This window comes from Apostichopus japonicus, chromosome 14, assembly GCF_037975245.1.
Source record: "Apostichopus japonicus isolate 1M-3 chromosome 14, ASM3797524v1, whole genome shotgun sequence".
Taxonomy (NCBI): domain Eukaryota; kingdom Metazoa; phylum Echinodermata; class Holothuroidea; order Aspidochirotida; family Stichopodidae; genus Apostichopus; species Apostichopus japonicus.
The window spans coordinates 4,551,907-4,574,039 of record NC_092574.1 but is presented as its reverse complement, the minus strand read 5'-3'; the positions used below and the strand labels follow the sequence as shown (position 1 = coordinate 4,574,039).

Sequence of the window (22,133 nt, the reverse complement as noted above, 5' to 3'; positions counted from 1 at the left end):
CAATGGAGGTGTTGAATTACTGTATAGTGCACCCAGTTGGCCAAGTACAATAAGCGGGCATATTTAAGGCTACTTTGGGGATTTCTGTCCATCTCGTCTGCAGGAGTTGGGACCCGCGGGCTGGGTTCAAATTTTCCCGTGGCCTGCAAGAGCAACTTTGAGGCCAGCCGTGATATAGAGGAGACCTCTTTGTTGACGTACAACGACGTGAAGTGTTTCTTCTATATTTTCTCTATGCAAACCTTCATTTTAATTATTTGTGTGTAAACGCGTTCAACTATTGATATCATAAAGAGCAACGAAGAGGCGGTGGGTGGGTGGGTGGGGGGGGGGGGGTTAGGGATGCTCTATTTGCCCTCTTCCTCTTTCGTCCCATACTAGTTAGGCATACTAACAAATATTTAACAGACCTAGGTGCCTGTAACATATTCAATGCGCATGCTATCAGTTAATTACTGTTTATAAGTTGAATAACCCTTTCCTTTCCTTCATCTTTGGTTGTCTCTACAGGCCTATCTCTCCCAGTTCGAATACTTACCACCATCCCCTGTGTCTCTCGTCGACGAATACGACGACGACGCTGACTTAGAAGCTAGCTTACGAGAACCGTTGAGGATATTTCAACGATTCTTTAGACTTCAAGAAACAGGTTAGTTAACGCATCAAATAAAAAATATATTATAAATTATACCAAAAGGTACCCATTCACCCCCTATCCCCTCCCCACCCATGCATCTCGATAACAACGTATCATCATAAAGATCGCCTTGAAGTTTACAATAAAACTGTCAACACGTTGTACAGGCTGTGGGATAGATAATAAGGTGTTGAAGTCAAGCAGGGGGATAATGGTCCTGTGGGTAAAGTAGTTTGCTTTCATCCTGTTAACACCCACGATAAGATCTCTAAATTTTTATACTTCGTTGGGGTAGTGCGATTGTGGTTTCGTCTAGCTTACGGAAGCATCTCACCCGTCACCCCTTCCAACCCCAACTATAGGTTCAATGTTGGTGGACTGCTGGAATTCCGATTTTAATTATGTACTTATGTAATTAAATGTTTTCAACTTTTGTTCAGACCTGTTAGCATGGATCGAAAGTGGTGGGACAGTTCAAGATAAGGTCTCGCACATATTCACACTTTGAACGAAAAAAAAATCGCCGCTAAAGGGGGAAAATAGTACATGATACATCCTCGAGAAAAACTTTAAATAATACAAGAGTGTGTTTGAATACGCTTTGAAAGGAGTTTTGTTCTAGTACAGAGACCTTTAATCTCGGGATAAAATCTTGTAGCTCGTACATGTCTGTCAAAGTAACTCCTATCATGTTACGTTAGTCGAATCAGGGAGTTGTTATGGGTTGTTAACAACTCCCTGGTCGAATTGATCACATGCCATGGAACACTTGTCGCCTGAATTGCGCACGAGCATGCGTACAATGTAGGCCTACCTACGCACTGGATGTGACTTTTCGACCAATAACACAATCAGTCTATCAATTGAAATGTTTTAATTACTCTCTGTCTTATCACGATTGACAGGCAGTTAACACGCTGCCCACTCATTACACCTACGCTTGGGGGCATAATCCAGCTTACTTAATTTTTTACTTAATTTGATTTGGCTGTGATGTAGCCATTTAAAGTAACGATACAGGTTTTTTTTCAATTCTCAAGAAATGGCAAGCCGCGTAACATGTTCAATTGGTGTCAATAAGCGAATAAAATGGACTAAACATGGTTGTCCTTCCAGTCGTGTAAGTGAACTGTTTTTGTCAGTTGCAGAGGCGGAAGGGACGGAAGGATCGTAGGGGCGGGTCGTCGCACGAGCCTGGGCCAAGATGACTTTCACAGTAGTTTAAAATGAAACGAAGTTTCACTTCGTGTTCGTGCATTTATTTCCATTGACTGTACTTGATACATTTCAATGACAAGTGAGAGGTTTAATTTGCTCACACACTCCCTCGCTAGATGACTGTTCTTTTAAGCTTCAAAATGGTATGTAGGTTGTTGTGGGGGTGGGGGGGGGGGGTGGGGAGGGTTTGCACGAAACTCGAATCAACGATCTACCATGCACCCATTCAGAATTGCAACCATTTGAACGTTTCTGTAATTTGCTCGAGAAACTGAACGGCGGGCAGACATTGTTATATTCATTGCAAAATGTCTATAAAATAACCCTGCTCATTTATAAGCTCTTGATGATGCAGTCACTTTGTATGCTTTGAACTTTGGTTACATTGTATTGTTCTTGATGCAAATCCAACTTAGACCTTTGGTTAGTTCAAGTAGCTGAGTCAATGTTCGGATTAATGTCATATGTCTTTAACTACCCTGGTTGTTTGTCGTATTTCAGTGTACTAGTATATCTCTTTAAGTGTACTGTACTGACAAAAAATCAGATCGATCATAAAAAATTTAATATCCGTGAGATAGAATTTCTTATAAACCTTCAACACGAATCTGTTAGCAATTTTTTATCACGTGATATTGTCAGAAAAACTTGTTTTTGTTGTCACTTTTCACAGGCAATTTCACATTGCCCCCTCACGAATATTCAATACGGATATAATGTACATGATCAGCGCTTTTGGTGTTGGCCGATTGTACAGGTGAGGATTGTGGCATGTAGAGATGTATACAGGAAGAAACGTCACTGAAACAACTATTATGAATCGGGAGGGGGGGGGGCATAAATACTCTTTAAGGTACAATATTTCTTAATATCCGTTTGTCTAAAGTCAATTTACAGCGACGTTAAACTGGGGTTCAACATCGCCCACTAAGAACATTGCTTGGTCTCGGGGAGGTTAGAAAATGGGCCATGTAGTCAAATTCGCGGTATGTCTATTATTTTGTCACACCATATAACAAAAAGAAGATAAACCTTGCACATGAAAGTCGAAATTCGGACTCGGCCAAACATTGGATTTTATTTCCAAATGTTCCGTCTGGGCAGCTACAGTTTCCCACAAAGACTTTTAACTTTGTATTTCACAGGTGAGATGAATGAGGAGAGTTTACAGGCTATAAAGCGGCCTCGATGTGGTCTAGGTGATCCTCCCCCATCCGACCAAAATGAGAGTAGAAGAGGTAAAAGGTACGCCGTGTCTGGTGCTAGATGGGGTACACAGGAATTGACCTTTAGGTGAGTTGCTCTTACATGTTTATGGCAGATGCATTCCTTAGGGTCTTCTAAGAACCTTTACACACAGACCAAACAAAACGCTTAATAAGAACAAGCAGGAGAAGGCAGGCATTTTTGATATTTTCCAAGATCAGGTTTGTAAAAGGAACAAGAAATCACATAATCTTTGAGGCAATACTATTTCCACCCCCCCCCCCCCCACCCTCCCTATCGTGGGATATCATTGGGCCGAACAATTCTCTCTTGCTACGTGCATTCTCTTTCTACTGACTTAGCTGACGTTTGCGAAGAGAGTGACGGCTCATATGCTGTATAGGGCAACTAACCCCTCACCTCACATAACGTAGTTAGGACCCATGGTTTGATTTTCATTTTGGTCATGCTCTATAGGAAGATTGATGACATAAATATAACATGATTTTCTAATGTGAGGGAAACATCATCGCAGCTGGACTTACAGGACATACTCATGTTGACCCTTATCTTCTCTGTTCATTTATCAGTGTTATTAACACGCCGACCTATAACGTTATGCCACGGAAGAAGGTTAACTGGGCTATCTGGAACGCCTTGAAAATGTGGTCTTCGGTTATTCCCGTCAGCTTCCGGAAAGTACCATCCTGGCAACCGGCTGATATAGTTATTAAATTTGCTTCATATTACCATGGTGACAGTTACCCGTTCGACGGTCCTAATGGTACAATTGCGCATGCGTACCTGCCAAATGGTAGATTCGGCGATCTAGACGGAGATATTCACCTTGATGACTCGGAGGCATTCAACAATCATGGACGATGGGGTAGGTTCAATTCACCGTTATTGGATGTGGGTAAACCAGGGATAACCGTGTTGTACATAACCACCAGTCACGTGCTATCGTGGTTTATAGGGATAACTAGGAGACACATGGATAATAGTGGTTAAATAAGGATAACCATTGGTTACAAGGATTGCTGATGAAGGAATGTGGTTACGGTATATTTGAACAGTGAGTGCATGCGGGATCAAGTTGCGGTTGTTGTTCTCAGACCAATTCAACAATCTTCGGTGGTTGGCCACAAGGATTACTCTCTATGTATGTTGGGTAAAATAGATTCCAGTAGTCAGTGTTCAGCAACCCTTGATGGAGGATGGTGACCTCGGGTTGTGTGTAACGTAAAATATTATTTATCGATTGACGGAATGGTGGTCATGTTACCCTTACTCAAATTGTACACTTTAAGAGTGCATGGTATGAAAATTTGCTCTTGCGGGCCACATTGAATATTTGTACCCAATCCGCCGGCCGCAGCACTGAAGGATGGAGCTATAATCCTGTGACAGAAATGGAAATCAAACATTTGTATGGTACATATGGATAATAAGAGTCATACTTGCGCGTTTGGTCCATCTGTTATGTTCCTATCAAAAATATGGGCCCTATGTACAAACGGGCCACATTGCTATACATCCTGCCAGAGACTCGTGATTGATAACATATCCATGTTCCTTTCATTTACAGGTTATAATCTATACAAAGTATTAGCTCATGAGTTTGGTCATAGTCTGGGTCTGGATCACTCTGCAGTCCCTGGGTCAATCATGGTTCCAGATTACCAAGGTTTCAGTGAGAAACCATTCACCCTTCACAGCGATGATATCCGTGCAGTCCAGGTACTATACGGTGGGTATTCCATGTACTTACTATTAGTGTAGGCCTATGCATGAACCAATCAACCTATCACGTTAGGATTGATTGGTTAATCCAGGTACTATATACGATGGGTATTCCATGAGCTAACTACTAGTGTAGGCCATGAACCAACTAAAGTATGCCTTCAACCAATCAACCTATCACGTTAGGATTGATTGGTTTATTTTCATGATTATTATTATTATTTTTTTGGTTATTAAACACTCTGTAATTCATAAAGGCCTACAAGACTTTGATTTATAACACAGTGATGATTAAAGGAGATTATTACACACCCAAAAAATTGATCGCTTTCCTCACCTCTGTATTGACAAAACCCGATTTAGTTACTTCGTCATAATTGTGGTTCTCTCGTGTGTGTGTCAGTTTCATTGTCCCACAACATTCCCAGCCTAGCAGTAATTTATTTTGGTGGAGAAGATGGTGAATCCATCTCAATGGCTACATGTTTGTTCTCCTCCAAGAAAGTTAGTAATGTCCATTCAATGTGATGTCAAAATGGTAAATTGGTCCCTGTTTCGGACGATGCATCCATAACAGAAACAAGACAGTTGAAACAAACAATCGAACATCTTAGCTCTGTAAATGTGAAATAATTTAGGTCATTCACACGGTTTCACACCACCGGCCATGCAATAGAGAAAACAACATCGTTAATGGCGCACATCATTAGTCATTGCATCAAACTTTGAACGTCTCCATGGCGTACTGAAACAACAATCAAAGTTGTTTCAACAAAATCGACAGTTGCGTCGCCAAACATTTAAATCTTTGGGGCCAGGGGGAGGGGGGCACAGCACTTAATATGGGGTGCACAATTTTTATTTGTCGATGCCGTCCTGGGGGATCTAAGGGGAGAGGGTGTCCCCCTCCCCTTTGATAAAGTGTTGATTAATTAAGGGTCCTAAGGTGCAATTTGGTGCTTTATTTTGCAGCTTGAAATAACTTTATGTTCAAGAATTTTCGGGCATAGTCTGTCCGATATTTATGTTTTCAATTGAAGAAGATAAAGTTTTTGTTTGAGTATAATTTTTTTTACACCACAAATCGCATTGGGAGGGGGGAACGATTTTTTGGGGAGGGCACATGCCTCCCCCCCCCAAGGCTGCCCCTTTGCGACGCCACTGAGTATTTAAAGAATGAATGACAAATTAATTGCAAATAAGTAACACCGACTCTTTAAAGAACACGTTTTTCTCTTTCTTTCTTAAAAAAAACAGGATTTTATGATACTACAGTCCAGACTTCCAAAAAAACTTGTGACAAGGCTTACGATGCTACCGTAATGATATCTGGCAGACTTCATATATTCAGGGTAAGATGCGTAGCCTACTATGGGTGAAAAATATAAAAATGTACACTGAACTACCATACAAACATATATAGATGAAGACATAGACCCCCCCCCCCCCGCCCCTCCACCCTACCTTTACAAATAATAGCTTTGCATTGTATATGGTATGACATTTCATGGCCAGTGACCCAGCTTTGGGAAATTTTCAAATATTTGGATGAGTTTTATGAATTATTGATTATGCAAGTTGTATTTGTCCATAAACACGTTGTAATTTACGGTAAATTAAACAAAAAAGTAATCAACATTGAATCAATGATCGTCCCTGTTTCAGAACAATCGTGTTTGGATGATCAATAAGAGTGGTAAATTAAAAACAAAAGCCCTGGGAATGAGAAGCAAGAAACTCTTCGCTGGGATTCCCAGTAGTATAGACGGAGGTTACCAGCGACCATCAGACGGAAACACCGTAATCTTCAAAGGTGAGTTTACCTATACTGTATACAACAGGGGTGGACTACCTTTGTGAATGAATGGGCCAGATATAAGGAGTGAAAAATTGACTGGGCCGCACCTAACCAACGACCTACTGTTGATTTCAAACCTTTGATTCCGTGGACTTTCAAGCAATTGGTGTGTGTACTTAATCTGTATTCACAAAAAAACATATTGTCAATACAGTACAGTTGATAATTAATGGGGATATTAGGCCTACCAGAAATCATCATTAGTGCCGATAAATTCTAAGCAGCTAGCTCGTTTTTTGTGATGATGTAAAATAGGTTGATTTTTTCCTTTTTCTTGAGACATCCGCAAAACAAATCACTGGCGGGCCGCATGTGGCCCGCGGGCCGTAGGTTGCCCACCCCTGGTATACAAGAACACAGCCTGTCATCCTCGATTCATAGGCTAGGCGTAGTTAATGATTTGAGGTTTAGTCAACTCTGGCCATTGGAAACAAAGTCATCGTAAAAAGACAAGTTATCAATAAAGACTAAATGCATTTCTCCCGTGCCGATGTCGAATTTGTATGGAATGTCTTTGGGGTTTCTTCTGAAGTGAAACATACTATAGCTACTTCTTTTAAGACACACACCACTGCTCACCCCTGAAGTTCACCTCACCCCCCCCCCCCCCCTCTCTCCCTCCCCATCCTACGAAGACATTACACTAAGGGATTGACCGTAATGCTGGGACAGACACGTCTGTTGAAAGAGTAGAGGCCTACTGTAACTATCCTGAAGTTTAATCTTGCTCAAAGACATTGCTAGAGTTTTGTGATTGGGGTGGAGGGGGGGGGGGTGTAGAATCATAATTTTCCAACTGGTTCGTAAGGAGCCGCGCTGTACCGCAAGTTCGAAATATTCAGCAGCATAACACGAGTGGGTTGTCAATTCTTTATACCTTTGTACTTAGTAAATATGCTAATTGGTGCTAACTTGATGGCCGATTGGTCGTATTCAGACAACTTAAAAGTTAGTTTGTAGTATTTTTCAACTTTATTATGGGTTGCATCAGGAGTCAGAAACAAGATTTCATTTAATTCTAATTTCATTAACTCTTGTAATAATGTAAGCCTAAACTTATAGAATATCATATATATAATATCAGAATAGCCTGATATTATTGACTCAGAAACATCCTGTTAAGAGTGCGATCTGCTTAAATTATTTTCAGAGAAGTTGCATACGCTAGAAGAAGTTTTGCAACTGTCATGTATTCGACCACCGATTTTTCCAACTATTGAAGATTCAAGCCAATTATTGAGGGGGTGAGACATCCACCCTCCCCCCCCCTCCCCACCCTCGTAGCTACGTCCCTGATCTTCATCGTCAATCTCATTTCAGACATGCAGTATTACGTTTACTCTGGGTCCAATCAACTGAACGGTTACCCTCGCCCTGTGGCTGACTACAGCTTAACAACTGGAGTCGATGCAATATTACATTTACGAGAGTACAATAAGACGTACTTCTTCAAAGATGACCAGGTTTGGAGATTTGACGAAAACAGTTACAGCATGGACGTTGGATACCCTCACGCAACTACATCAGTGTTCACTGGAATTGTGCCCCCTATTTCTAACGCATTCCAGTACTTCGATGGTGAGTACTTATAATGTTACTAGACGAACAGAACGAAGCGTTAACTCATTCAGGATTTCTCCAGATCCAGGTATACTTCATCAGTCATTTGTTCTTTGTTTCATTGATACCCGCTAGCAGAGTACTTCTTCTTGCCCTCTTCACCCCCAACATGTACCTCCTGATTCATCAAATTGGCAATCAGCCAGTGATTTATGAAAACCATTGCTGTTAATAACAACTTTCACCATGTATAGGCTCACGATGCCAAGCACATATACTCCTACGGAAAATGTGGTTAGGCTAAAGACTAGTTTTGAGACTTTTTTTTCTTTCTAAAATTTCCACATGATCATAAAAGGGTGATCCTTCGCATTACTTTTTCCCTATCATTTTGGGGGAATAATTTTGTAGAAACAAGTTTCTCTTTGTGCTGATGTGATACTGTAGGTTACTGGAACAGCAGACATTTAGGATGTGTCTCCTGATGTGGTTTTTGTTTAAAATGGAACAGTTGGAACAGTTGGACAAAAGAAAATTAGATCAAATGTCTCAGCATGAGCCACAGAGGTTATAACCCTCCTTAAAATATAACACATAATGAAAGTGATAGTGGAATCTACAAGGTACTTGTACTACTATATTACACAAAAGATATGTGTCAAAGTTGAAGGAAGCGATTGTCTCTCTGAGTCATTTCCAACATACCAGCCAATGGATGTTATCTTTCTTTCCTCTCTGTTTCCACTAAATGACCCATAATACCATGATTAAAACTGGCACAAGTATGTATCATAACAACATGGTGTTAATGTTTGATGTTAGAGGAATGATTCTAAATATAGATAATGAATCAATGAAGCTTTATGCATGGAAGTAATCCCATCAGATTAGGAACTAACACTATGAACAGGTCAAATGTTTTAACACGATTTCATAACCTCATTAAAAGTGCTCCATTTTTCTGGATACAAAGGTCAAAGCATGTTGAAACTCTGTATAACAACTGAGACACCTTTTAACTATTGGTGCTGGGATTTGAATGATTGAAATGGGTTTGGGATAACAGCCACCCACTTATCCACACCTTTATTTCCATTGAAATGTTTTTGTTTGTGAAGGATATATGTGAAGGGAATGTGTTCTTCTGTTCAAAGAAATGCACTATCCATTGAATATACCTATAAATTTATACCTAACTGTGATAATAAGGTTCACCAGCATGGTTTGATGGCTATGAGATGTGGCTAGGGCAGTCATATTGGTAGGGGGTATGGGTTTGGTACTCACAAAGCTTAGTATGTACAACTTTGAGTATGAAGTACAAATGTTCCCTCCATTACTAGTACCGGATGTTAACACTATGAGATTGTTATAATGATTAAATGGTGTTGGCATCAAAAGCAATGAAATCTAGAGTATGGGAGGCCAAGGAGTCAAGCCTCAGTTGTAGAGAATAGTACAACTTTTATCTAACCCTAAAAGGAGCTCAAAGTGTTTTATGGACACAACATGGACACAACATGAGGTGCAATTAAAATTCATTTAGTTCTTGCCAGGACTGCAAAGGACAGCAAAAAGACATGCGATTGTAGGCCTACCCATAGAGATTCTTAAAAATATATATCGATTCATAACGAGAATCCTCATTGATGATATTTTTGTGCTTTTTATGTTTTAGGATATAGCTACTTCGTGACTGACAAGCAGTATCAGAGATACAACCCCTACCACAGGAACGCAGACCCTGGCTATCCCCGTTACTTCAGTCAGGATTTTATGAAATGCTGAGGTGTGAACCACGCTCTGGCATTTCATCATTAATTTTGATCCTTGAGCAGGCGATCCTCCACCCACTAGAGGTATGATCCACTAGAGGTATGATCCACTTGATGGATCCTGATAGGGGAGAGGAGCCATGATAAATGGTATTTGAAGGTCATTTGCATATAACAATATAAATATGCAAACAAGAAGACACTATGAGTGATAACAATATGTAGAGTTTATGACATATATTTATGATCTTTGTTGAGTGTGTTAGAAATGCTGATTATAAGTTGAAGATGAATAAGTCTACAAATGACCACCGAAACATTTACAACAGAAAATATCTGTCAGATACAAAAATACCTTGTACAGTTAGTTACTGTTACTGGTTACTGTTTTAATGTAGAGGGTTTGCTAACCAATATTTTCTGGTTTGCCTTGAAATTGCCAATTAATATCCAAGCAGTTTTTCTCTGAAAGAGCTGTATTGCTCTAAACATTTTCTTAGATAAATAAGGCAAAAATGAACAACAATTATTCCACAATTTTGAAATATTTTGTCACCAATGTACCTATTCATACTAGTAACAAAGACATGGTCATGATAAGAACTATATTTCTGCTATATATTTTCTTTATGTGAAATTTTTGATGATAGCCAAGCTAATAAACTGTTGCATATAGGGTTTTTATTGCTTCAAATCTGAATTTATCACAGCCAATGCAGAAGACTAACTACATATGGCTTAGACTCCCCATAGAGGCAAATGATTGAAATTAATAGCTGGGGATTTTCCCTTGTATTTTTCAGTATGTATTTATTAGATTTTGTGGAGTATTATGTATTAACAAAGATGTAAATATTGTTTAGGCACTAACCATTTTATACTTGAGTTTTTATGCTTCAAAGCTACCTATGAGACAAATCCCACAATATCTTAAAATGCTGCAAGATTTTAATCTTCCAAAGATGTGCAACTTTTCCAGTCATCCTGGAGTTGATATTTGTTTATCAGTATTCTGTACAAAATATTACAATTTTTCTTTCTCATTTTGCATAAACATTTTTACTTTTCAAACTTTTTAAAAACTACTGTAGACATTTTTGCTAATTCTGAATTACTTCTTTTGATCTACTATGATGGTTCAATGATTAAATATTGAATTATGATTATTTTAATCATTATATTAATTTTACTATATAAACTATTGCAAAACTATGTAAAGTCATTCATTATGTAAATACAATCACATATCTGCAACTAAATTTAGTACCTCAGACAAGGTTGTAGCAAACAGTACCCAGTATTATGTGATAGAGTTAGCCTTGTAAATACTTTCCTCGGAGGGGAAGGATAGGCATGTGGAAGGGAAGGAAGGAGGGGTAGTTGAGGGACAATTTCAGCTCCTGTTCAAGATAATCTCAGTTCCTGCTCTAGACAATCTCAGCCCCTGCTCTAAAATAATCTCAGCCCCTGCTCTTAATAATCTCAGACAATGGGATGTGTTAATTTCATCACCTTCATTGTCTCATCAAGCAATGAATGTAACAATTGGACACACTGACCTCAGTCTTGGCAAACATCTACAGTTGACCTTGACTCTACCTCTATGGCAAAGTTTTTCTTGCAACATAAGAAACTTAATCACTCTGGTGTTAGCACTCTTTACTCTTCTCTTGGATAAGTGTTCTAACTTGTCCTGTTTATAATATTGTATATAAATATATCATCAAGCAGCTGGTTGTGTTTCATCAAATACAAAACGTACAGAAATGATGTCACCATCTGCCAGACACCGACGTTTGACTCGCACAAATAACTCTAACTTCTTCTGTACTGATGCTGAATGGAAGTTCAAGAAGCCAGATTCGATGACAATAGCACTCTTAGCTGAATGTTTCATTATTACGCAGATTAAGAGGAGGCCTGGTAACATCTGCTATGAAAGGTTAAAGCTTAAATTGAATGTCCATATAGTCTCAAAAATGAGAGATTTTCTTCTGGGTATGAAATATTGGTACTGAAACGTACAATACCCCTTAACCTTGTGTATTTGGTGGCTGGAACACAACCAGGCCGTGTGTGTATCTTAGTACCAGCTAACATCATTGCTATGAGTTTATATGCAATAAATTTTACATGTAATCTTAAATCTTGGCGTCTTTGCTGGGTTTTCTATTTTTCTTTCTTATTATATATATATTTTTTTCAATTAAATCAAGTACTTACCAAGTTATCATAGACAGGAGTCGACCATAGTTACTGCCCTTCACTATAGCAACGATGGTAGTTGAAATTTATTTCTGTGGACCTTGTTTAGCCAATTAATTAGAATTTCATTTGCCTCCACAGGTCTAATGAAAAGAAAATAATGAAAATGAAAAAAAAAAACGATCAACTTTTCTAAAGTTTAGAAGCAATATGAAGCTGTCTTTAATTATAATTGCTAGATCAAACACAATTAAAAAATGTGAATTGGACAGGAAAGTGAGAGGGGGAGGCAAATGGAAGACATTCCAATACAAGGAAAGGGGAGAGAGAAAGAGCAATGTTATACATCAGGCTGGAAGTGTAAGAGTAGCACTAAACTGCTTTATTTCGAAAGACAAGCATGAAGATAAGAGTTGGGGAGGAGGGAGAGGGGGGGGTGGGAGAGGGAGGGAGGGTTGTAAAGGAGGTTCAGCCAGGGAGTGGAAGACGAAGACATGGACGGTATTTATTAGTAGAATCGTTCATCCAGTAAGTTCTGCCTCGGAAGTGACCGACAGGGTCCTCTCAACTGCAGGAGGGAATACTTGGAGAGGGAAAGGTCTCAGCAGTAATCAAACTGGTGACTGATGATCTTACAGAATTACAATATATGCAAGCCAATCAATACAGGTAATTAGAACTTACTTTTCAAGCAATACCCAATGACCAGATTGCAAGATGCCTTTTGTTAAGTTAGGGATCTGTTGAAAACAATTGAAAGATTTTCAAACATTACCCAAGAAAAGGTAACAGTTAGGTGCTCTTGAAAATTCTGGACACTTACCCTGTTGATGGTTAAACTATATATGACCTCCCCACCCCTCCTCTTCCCCCCACCCCATGTTTATTTAATTTAAATTTATCTTTCAAATACAGAAAGACACACATCATTCCCATACATATTTTGTGTTTTATTCCAGTCCATGGAGTAGTCAACAATTTCCTTAAGAAAATTTCATGATAAGGGGTTTCTGTTAAAGTCATGTTCCCAGCACTGAGCATAGCTAATTTAGAGTGTATAGCTCCCAAGTAGTTTGGTCTGTTTGGAGTTGAATGTAAGTGGGAAAAAAATGTACATAACAACTGTGCCACTGCACACATGAAGATACCTACAACTTTAGTGTCAAGTTACAGAGGTCAAAGGTCATCATCACTTTAGAAGACTGCATTGGCATTTCTGTCTGAAGAAGTTAGTCCCTTCCTATTCTCTCAGAGATCAAATCTTTGAAATGATCGACTGTCATGAAATACATATTTTACGCCTCGAGGGGAAATGAGTTGCAAGAATTGTTCATGTTACCATGGTGACCTTGATCATTGCAGTCACTAAAAGTTATATTTTGACTAGTGTAAAATGAACCCTTGGGAGTGATCCTTTACAGCTCTGATTAAGAATAATAAAGCAAAAGTTTGGTTTGTCAGAGAAGGTCTGCCCATGTCATAATCCCACTTAGAACTTTGTTCATCAGGACTCAATTATATTTTCAAATTTCACTTCAAGTTATGCAAAACAAGTGTTTACATTTCAAAGGCAATATTAGTTTACATGTTAATAGCAACTGATGACAAGTGTCTAGGTGTTGAGGGTTTGATGCAATAGATAAGTACTTGGTTTCCTACTGTACCTAATCTTTTCAGGCCAAAAAAAAGACAAACCAAAAACAAAGACAAACCCCCCCAAAAAAAAAGGACCAGAAAAAAAAAAGAGAGACCACAAAAAAACCAAAGAAGGAAGCTACGAAGGTGTCTTAGCTTGTTCAAATGGAATGATACTTTCATCGTAGAATAACCCTTACATCTGGCAAAATGACTACAAACTAACAGCTCATACAAATTCAAACAAATAGCATAGTATAAATACTTCCGTTAATAACCGGCTTCTTTTAAATAACCGGCTTCTTTAGAGAACTGGCTTCTTTATAAAATCAGCTTCTTGCAATAGCTGGCTTCTTTATATAACTGGCTTCTTTAAATAACCGGCTTCTTTCGGTAACCAGATTCTTTAAATAACCGGCTTCATAACATCACCGGCTTCTTTACATTACTGGCTACTTACTCGCTCTTCCATGTGTTGCCCAAGTTGAGGAGTCAGCAAAGTATCCCGGCTGTTGGATGTCACCAGCAATGCCGGACACAGAATCTAAATTCAAGTATTAAAGTAAATCAATATTAGTCTCACATAAAAGAGGTGGATGGTACATTACGTTGTCACAGACTTCACATTATTATGATTATAATACATACAATGTATGAGTCAAATTGTTATTAAAAGACATTTACAACATTTGACCAAACATTCTTTGAGCTGATAAATTGAGGTACGCTCACCAGATGGATTCTGAGGTCTCAATCACAATGTGACTGGCAATGTCGCAACCACATGAAAACACCACATTAAACTTCACAGGGATGGTTGATCCAATGACATACAGACATAATAGAACCCTTCCCTAACGATCCACCTTCCCCCCCCTCCCCCCAATGATCAGTCTTGGTTTCAATGACCCACATGTATTATATGGAGTTTTAAATTATTAAAGGGTCTTTTTTTGAAATACAAGCTGTCCCTTCAAAGTCTGACCAGTGTTATCCCTTAAGACACCAAATAGTCCTCTAGCTGCACTGCATACATATGCTCCCTACCCCAACCCCTCCATCATATAGTACAGGACACCCAATATTCCACTAGCTACACTGTATACATATGCTCCCTACCCCAACCCCTCCATCATATGGCATAGGACACCCAATAGTCCACTAGCTGCACTGCTGGGTCTCCCTACCTCAACCCCTCCTTCATCTTACAGTATCATACCCACTCATTGTGTAACATTTATAAAAGCTGCAGATACCTACCTGTCTCCCTGCTACCTTGGAATACCATCTTTGATTGGCATTTGCATTTCTGTACCAGTTTAACATTCCTCTGATAATAAAGCAAATTGGAGAAAAAAAATGCAATCATATTTGTAATGCCATCAACATTATAAGCAACATATCACTTAACTGTTACTGTGATGAATCTCAACCAGTGTTCTTACTATTTTGAAATAGATTGGTGATACTTTCTTCACAATATGCTTGAATCAAAGTTAAACTTCGACAGATCTGTATGTACTTTTGGGTCAAACATGTATTCCTGATTAAAACCAAACGTGGATATTATCCATAAAATCTTCCAAGAGGTCTAGTTTAAGCTTTGTAAAGTTGAATCTTACTTAACAAATTCAACTCAAACAATTTGGAATCAAACATAACAAACTCAACTCAAACAATTTGTAAAGTGGAATCATACATAACAAACTCAACTCAAACCAAACATTTTATCACTTAAACATTCCTTAACCTAATAAATAAAAAACACTGTAGGAGAACTGTAGAGAAACCTATTAACCAGGCTCACCTAATACCAGATATTTTCATTCTTTCCAGAACATAGTCCAACTCTTCTGCACTGTAAACTGTCCTGTTGGGAAGGTCATTTGGCCAATCAAGTGATATGCCATCTAAAAAGGAAAAGTGCATGAGTGAGTTCTACATGTTGATCACTTAGCATAGCTTAGCATTTAGCATTAGCATAGCTTAGCATAGCAAGCACTTAGCATTACTTAAGAAAGGATTTCATGCAGTTACACTCATCTGATATAAAGAGGATATTACATGCATCCTTTTACCTTATCTTTGGAGAATATTTTCTCAATTTCCTTCACCTCTATGCAAAACTTCATTGCTGAGCTTGTCTCCACCCAGTACACCCTAGATATCAGACAGGTTGTAACAACGTAATCACATGACACAATGTTGTTAAAAATATGCATTAATTTGTATATTTACTAGAAGAGAAACTCCAAATATATATATATATATATATATATATATATATATATATATATATTTGGTGTTGGTTAAATCATGTTTGATCTCTAGGGTGGGGCAAATGTGTTGCCAAAACAAAACTAGTATTGTTCGATACGTGTGATGGCCGCATACAGTGGAATTGTGACCTTCCTTACTGGTTTCGACCTCTGGACGTGCAATCACATCCATGGCCTAGTGGTTAGGGTGTCCACATATAAAGCCGGAGGCCTGGGTGCGAGTCCCAAGGCTGGAAGTTTTCTCACTGTTCTGGATTTTCCAACTCACTGCAATTTCAGTTGTATATGATTATATGTAACATCTTCATTATTATTGTTTGATGGCGTGCCAGAATAAAACTATACAGTACAATGAAAGGGGTTGTGAGGGGGAGGGGGGGGGGGAGGTGGAGAATAAACTAAATAGTAATTTTACCTCTGTTAGAATCAATTTGAGAATCCAGTCCGCCTGAGAATTCAGATAACAAATCCTGCAAGAGTAATCACATAGATACCAGTTAATGTGTGTCACTTACCAACATAGCCACAAAAACAACTTTCCTTATTTAGATTCTAGAATGCTTCACCAACTAGTCATTCCTTTTCACCCATCAATCCCCCATCCTTCAAGTTTGGGGCACTTTTAAATGATACCTTTCCCTGGATAAAGGCATATCAATAATGGAACAACCTCCTTGAATAAGGGCATATCCTTTGTTAGACTCATTAAAAGCTCTGTGTAAATCTTTGTCACGTTCATAAATTTTTGCTTCACCGTTAACAAAGCCCCATGATTTAATGCTTCACAGTTTGAAAACCGGAGCTGATGAATATTTGACACCAAAATTGTGTTCTCAGCATGAACCATAGTGACTGAAATGACTCTCTTGGTGGATTTATTCGCTCAGATTATTCCATGACACTTAGAAGGGGCAATTTTGAATATGGAAATATTATTAATATAACTATATATAAAATATAACTATATTATTATATAATAATACATGCTGTGATGTTGGAAGCAAACAGCTGCATAAATGCTTGAAGAGTGATCATTGTTAGTAGATCAATAATAACTGTGGGGGTTGGGGAAGAAGGGAGGGGGGAGTAAAAAATTAACTTGACTCACACTAGGGGATTGTTTCTGCTAATGCTGGATTTATCAATATATGGGATCGCATGAATATATGCTGAAAAATTAGCATATTTCTTTAGGTTTCTCAGATTATTACAAATAACTTAGAAGGGGCAAATAAAATCTTAGAGGAGTTGAAATGCTCTGATGGAGGCAGTAAAGGGGTTACTTAAAGGCTTGATCATTGTTGGGTAGTTCTAGAACACTTGCAGGGGTGGAGGTAGGGGAACGATGGGGGTTGAATTAAAGCAGCATTTTGCGTTTGGTCGCCTTTTTCTACTTTTTGACATGTCCATCAAGTTTTTTACATATATCAATCATAAAACAGCAAACTAAGATATTAGCCAAGTTTTTCCCTGCCAACAACGTTAATTGGCGAGTACTTAAGGATATTTGCAGATAACAAGAAGAGTGTCCACGACAAATTCCACATTTAAAACTAAACGCATACAGTTCCTCAAACCCACTAGTTTGAATTCAACCAATCAGAGATGCAGGTTTAGTATGAGCCGTTGCTAAAAATAGATACAAGACTTTGCGTTGGTACAACCAGGGAATTGTTATGGAACTCTTTTGTACAACTGCCATATAGACTGTACACAAATAAGGCATGGTTTTGTATTACGTATTGGTCAATGACGTTCGTAGTGTTTAAATATTCATATTATGGGCGAGGTTTATTGGGATCCCAACGGAAAATATCTTGGAGAAAAACAAAGTTGAAAGTTTTTCGACTTTTATGCCACCATTTGAAGTTAGATTTAAATAGATAAGCTAGTTATGTATGTCGTTATGGCATAGTGGAGTCAGTGAGGTTGAGAAAAATCATAGAAAAGGACGCAAAATGCTGCTTTAACTGAAGTCACACACAATGATTTTACTGGTAATGCTGGATTAACGCCTATGTCTCAACTCCCTAAATCCCATCTAACTTTCTATGATTTAGATTATATCTTCTACATATGGGACTGATTGATTATTAAAAAATCAATGGTCTCTTGAGGTGTAAGTAAGCTCATACTTGACACCAGTCGATCAGGAAACCAAATAGCTGACTTACCAGCGGGTAAGTTGGGTTTTAGTCCTTCATGGATTGCTTTACAAACCATTTACCTACAGACCATTCCTGAGGCCATTCATATTAACTTTATTTTACTAGAATAACTAAGGTAAAACAGTTTTGTTTTGCTACTAAACCCTTTATTTAATTTTAGGAATAATATAAAAGAGTGGCCTGTCATGTCATACTGGTGGATGTTCATCAAGAGCTTTGTAAACCTTCCTTCTAGAATCCTGTCAACAAATATAATGTGGAATCTACCTTTCTTTATTTGCCCTTCCCAGTACTGATGGGTAGCCATTGGTCACATCAATGCTATAAAGCACCAGTGTGCACAGACTTTCTTTTCAAACATGAGCAAAATTATGGACAAAACCCAAACAGTGACCCTCAAGATGTTCGTTATATTTTGTTCTCAGGCAAATGTGTGTACTGTTTAAACTTTGAGTAGTTACTTCCCATTCGAGGTAGCTCTCAAACTCATCATTTGTGTATCCTCCCACCCCCACCCCCTCTACCGCCCCCATCCATTCAAATAAGAGAAATCTTCTAAAGTTTGCCTAGAACTTAAGTTCTGTCAGTACAAGCAAGGTTTAAATTAAGTTTTGAAAACAAATGTATTTGAGTATTTAATGAGTATTTTGGCTGATGGCTTATAAAACACCTTCAGAGAAGTTTGCTACAATGACCACCTAACTTCTGTTTAAAGGAAACAAGGTATTAATATAATATTTAATTTTTTATATAGCGCTTGATACCAGCAATAGGTCTCAAAGCGCTTACAGATGCTATATTACCCCTGGTCAATGTTAACCTGTCCCAAAGACAATCCCTCCAGTCGGCTGCATTTATATACTGCGCCCAATGACAAGTTACCTCACAGGTACCCATTTAACCCCTGAGTGGAGAGAGGCAAGTGAGATAAAGCATCTTGCCCAAGGACACGACGTAATGAACTGGGCAGGAATCGAACCGGCAGTCCTTGGAGCCCGACGCCTTAGCCAGTTGGCCACCACGCTTTCTATTAAATGGTGATTGTGCTTGTATTTGTTGAATTGCAGCATTCACAAGGACAGCTAAAACCTGATTGGTCAAAGCAATCCTTTGATGCCTTGTATCGATAAACAGTAAAATTCACAACAAATTTTAGTGAGATCTAACCTTGTTTTGGAAGTAGTGGAGAAATGCTCTACCTGCTGGATTCTGTCCTAAAATAGTTAATGGATTCTGGTCTTCTCTGGTGAGATTTAATGGAGCATTAAAGGACCCCACAGCACTGAATGAGAAAATGGTGGAAAGAGGATTAATAGCACATCACTAATTGGCAGCTGAGTTGCTATGTGTATGTATGTATTTTAGATCCTCCTGCAAGCAGGAACTCACTAAGAAGCCATCATTGGCTCATCAAAGCCACAAGCTGACCGAAGTCAGTCTCTTAGATTCATATTTAACGCCCATGGTTATGAATTGTCAATTGTCAACAACTCTGTAACTGGACGACATACATTAATCTTGGAGTGACTCGAACTTGGGACACTATCATTGAAAGGACACTAACCACTGAGCTAACACTCCTATATCAAACAATGATCAAACAGTATCATCAATTCTTCATGCCATATCCGACCAATCTGAGATGTCTTCATTTCTTAATCAGAGACGCAACAGCTGTGAAGAAGTTTTGAGTTGTGAGCTTCAACTTTAACAGATATCACTGCTATATTATTTCAAACTCAATCAAGCAAATTTGTAAATCGGGAAGGCACCTAATGTATGAACCAATTTTTTGGCCCAAATTCATACAAAAATATTTGATGTGGCTTTTGGTAGATTTAGCGAAAGACTTACAAGGTCCTCTCTGGATAATGTAAGGCTAGACTCCCAGCTACATGGCCTCCCCAATCATGCCCAATAAAAGTTGCTTGGGGTAGACCCTGTTAAAGGAAACAAAAAGGGAATGAAACCAAGAATTCTCTGTCTGCATATACATCTGTCTTGGATTGTTCACAACATCAGAATCTAACAATGACAGGAAAAACACATTTTATTTGCCCATTGGGAAAAATTGTACAAATCTATAACTTTAGACAAGATATTGAAATAACAATGATGGTAATGTCATCGTATTCGTACGGAAGACTAATGCGGCCATGGCAACAACAAAAAAAACACGGATATATATACAAGACAAAATTTTTACTACGAAAAACAAAATTTTTACTACGAAAAACAAAATTTTTTAAAACGAAAAACAAAATTTTTACTACGAAAAACAAAATTTTTACTACGAAAAATAAAATTTTTACTACGAAAAACAAAATTTTTACTACGAAAAACAAAATTTTTTACTACAAAAAACAAAAAATACAGTTACATACACCGACTATAGACATCACTCAAATACTGTATGGTACCGATTGGGCCCAGATAGCTGATATGTACTCGTGTTTTAGGCATACGGTTCATGTACAACAGCACAGTTACTACGAGCCTGCATCCACAGCATAAAGTATACGCGCGCATGGTGTAAGGAAAACTTTTGTTCTGAAGGATCGATGGCGTTTCCTTCTTGCGAGTCCTAACCTTTTAAGTTGCCTTCTTAAGTGTCTGTTACTTATGACAATATCGTTTTAAAAAGCTAGCATTGCCTGAATTTCAGCATAGGGTAACCCCATGCTGAAATAAGGCCGACTAAGGTGGTCTCGATCCATTCTGAGACTTTCAGAACGCACATCGAAAGTCTGCTTGCACATGCACAGTCAGATCTCAATGTTTGTGAATGTGTGACTACATAAAATTTTTGTTTTTCGTTTTAAAATTTTTGTTTTTCGTTTTAAAAATTTTGTTTTTCGTAGTAAAAATTTTGTTTTCAAAAATTAAAAAATAAAAACACATCAAGGATTTAATTTTGAAACTCCAATCAGACAACAGTAGATTCATTCAAGATAGCTGTTTTAATTGCAACTTTTCGAATGATAAATTAACCTAACATGGTGAATGAATATGGGATATTGTCCTTCTTGTACTAAAGCTATTTTTCCATACGGGAGAAGTGCAGGCGCGGCGGAACGGAAAAATTATTGGGGGGGGGCTAATGTGTGGAGACTATGTAAGCGGAGCGCCACCATGGGTTGGCGCGGAGCGTACAAGAAAATTTTAGGTTTTTTTCAAACCCCCAGATGGCCGGAAACGGCACTTCCCGAGTGTTTTATGCTGCGAATACCTAGCCCTAAAATATGGGTCTCAAGCCAGGACAAACTAAAACAAATGACAGCGAATAGCCGAATGACAATAGACTTTGTAGAGGGTTAATTATCATTCGCGAATGACAGCGAATGACAACGAAGGACGGTGGTGAGTGGAGATAGAATGATTAAGGCAGTGAAGTAAATGCGGTTACTGGTTTTCTGCGCAAAAATGATTTGAGGAAAATCGCATGTTACGTGGTTGCAGGGTTTTGGTGTAATTTACGGATAGAAACCACAGAGAAAGATTTTTTTTTAAATTTTTAGCCGTTTCAAGAATATAGTATTGTTAGTTTCTAACAATTAATATCGGAAAATAACGTTAAATTTACTTTTTCAAGTCAGACTTACAATTTCGCTTACTATAAGGTGTGTTTGTATCTTGACCGTATTTTACTAGATCTGTAAGCCACGCATTTCGCGTCAACTCGGTTTGCGTGGTTTTAATATACCCACGAAGTCCGAACTGTGATATCCGGTTGAAGCAAATGTCTGTGCTGTCATTCACTGTCATTCGTTTTAGTCAACGTAACTGTTTAGTGTGTACAACATATTGTCATTCGTTATGTGTAACGCAATTGTCATTCGTTTTAGTAAC

General features: G+C 38.4%; 2 protein-coding genes across 7 annotated transcripts in view; one reads left to right on the top strand and one right to left on the bottom strand.

Annotated features, from left to right (window-relative positions):
• The window catches only part of LOC139979433 (collagenase 3-like), a 32,241-nt gene extending 20,098 nt beyond the window's left edge, over nucleotides 1-12,143 (top strand). The window contains exons 2-9 of the mRNA XM_071990212.1: nucleotides 511-649; nucleotides 3,001-3,148; nucleotides 3,652-3,947; nucleotides 4,650-4,811; nucleotides 6,062-6,156; nucleotides 6,470-6,617; nucleotides 7,983-8,240; nucleotides 9,901-12,143. Of these exons, the coding sequence (XP_071846313.1) occupies nucleotides 511-649; nucleotides 3,001-3,148; nucleotides 3,652-3,947; nucleotides 4,650-4,811; nucleotides 6,062-6,156; nucleotides 6,470-6,617; nucleotides 7,983-8,240; nucleotides 9,901-10,010 (1,356 nt within the window). The 3' untranslated portion in view covers nucleotides 10,011-12,143. The remainder of the gene's footprint in view (nucleotides 1-510; nucleotides 650-3,000; nucleotides 3,149-3,651; nucleotides 3,948-4,649; nucleotides 4,812-6,061; nucleotides 6,157-6,469; nucleotides 6,618-7,982; nucleotides 8,241-9,900) is intronic.
• Nucleotides 1-22,133, bottom strand: part of LOC139979431 (bifunctional epoxide hydrolase 2-like) — a 64,233-nt gene that overhangs the window by 20,648 nt on the left and 21,452 nt on the right. For 4 of the 6 annotated variants that reach the window (XR_011797159.1, XM_071990210.1, XM_071990208.1 and 1 more), the window contains exons 11-18: nucleotides 20,139-20,224; nucleotides 19,452-19,566; nucleotides 16,532-16,586; nucleotides 15,645-15,747; nucleotides 15,098-15,167; nucleotides 14,298-14,381; nucleotides 12,887-12,942; nucleotides 12,221-12,345 (exon numbers count right to left, since the gene is read on the bottom strand). Coding sequence is in view for 3 of the 6 variants with exons in the window: in XM_071990210.1 (XP_071846311.1) it covers nucleotides 12,264-12,345; nucleotides 12,887-12,942; nucleotides 14,298-14,381; nucleotides 15,098-15,167; nucleotides 15,645-15,747; nucleotides 16,532-16,586; nucleotides 19,452-19,566; nucleotides 20,139-20,224 (651 nt within the window). In the remaining 3 variants the exon portion in view is untranslated. Of the gene's footprint in view, nucleotides 1-5,141; nucleotides 5,376-12,220; nucleotides 12,346-12,886; nucleotides 12,943-14,297; nucleotides 14,382-15,097; nucleotides 15,168-15,644; nucleotides 15,748-16,531; nucleotides 16,587-19,451; nucleotides 19,567-20,138; nucleotides 20,225-22,133 lie in introns of all 6 variants that reach the window. The other 2 variants (XR_011797161.1, XR_011797160.1) reach the window with 2 other exon arrangements.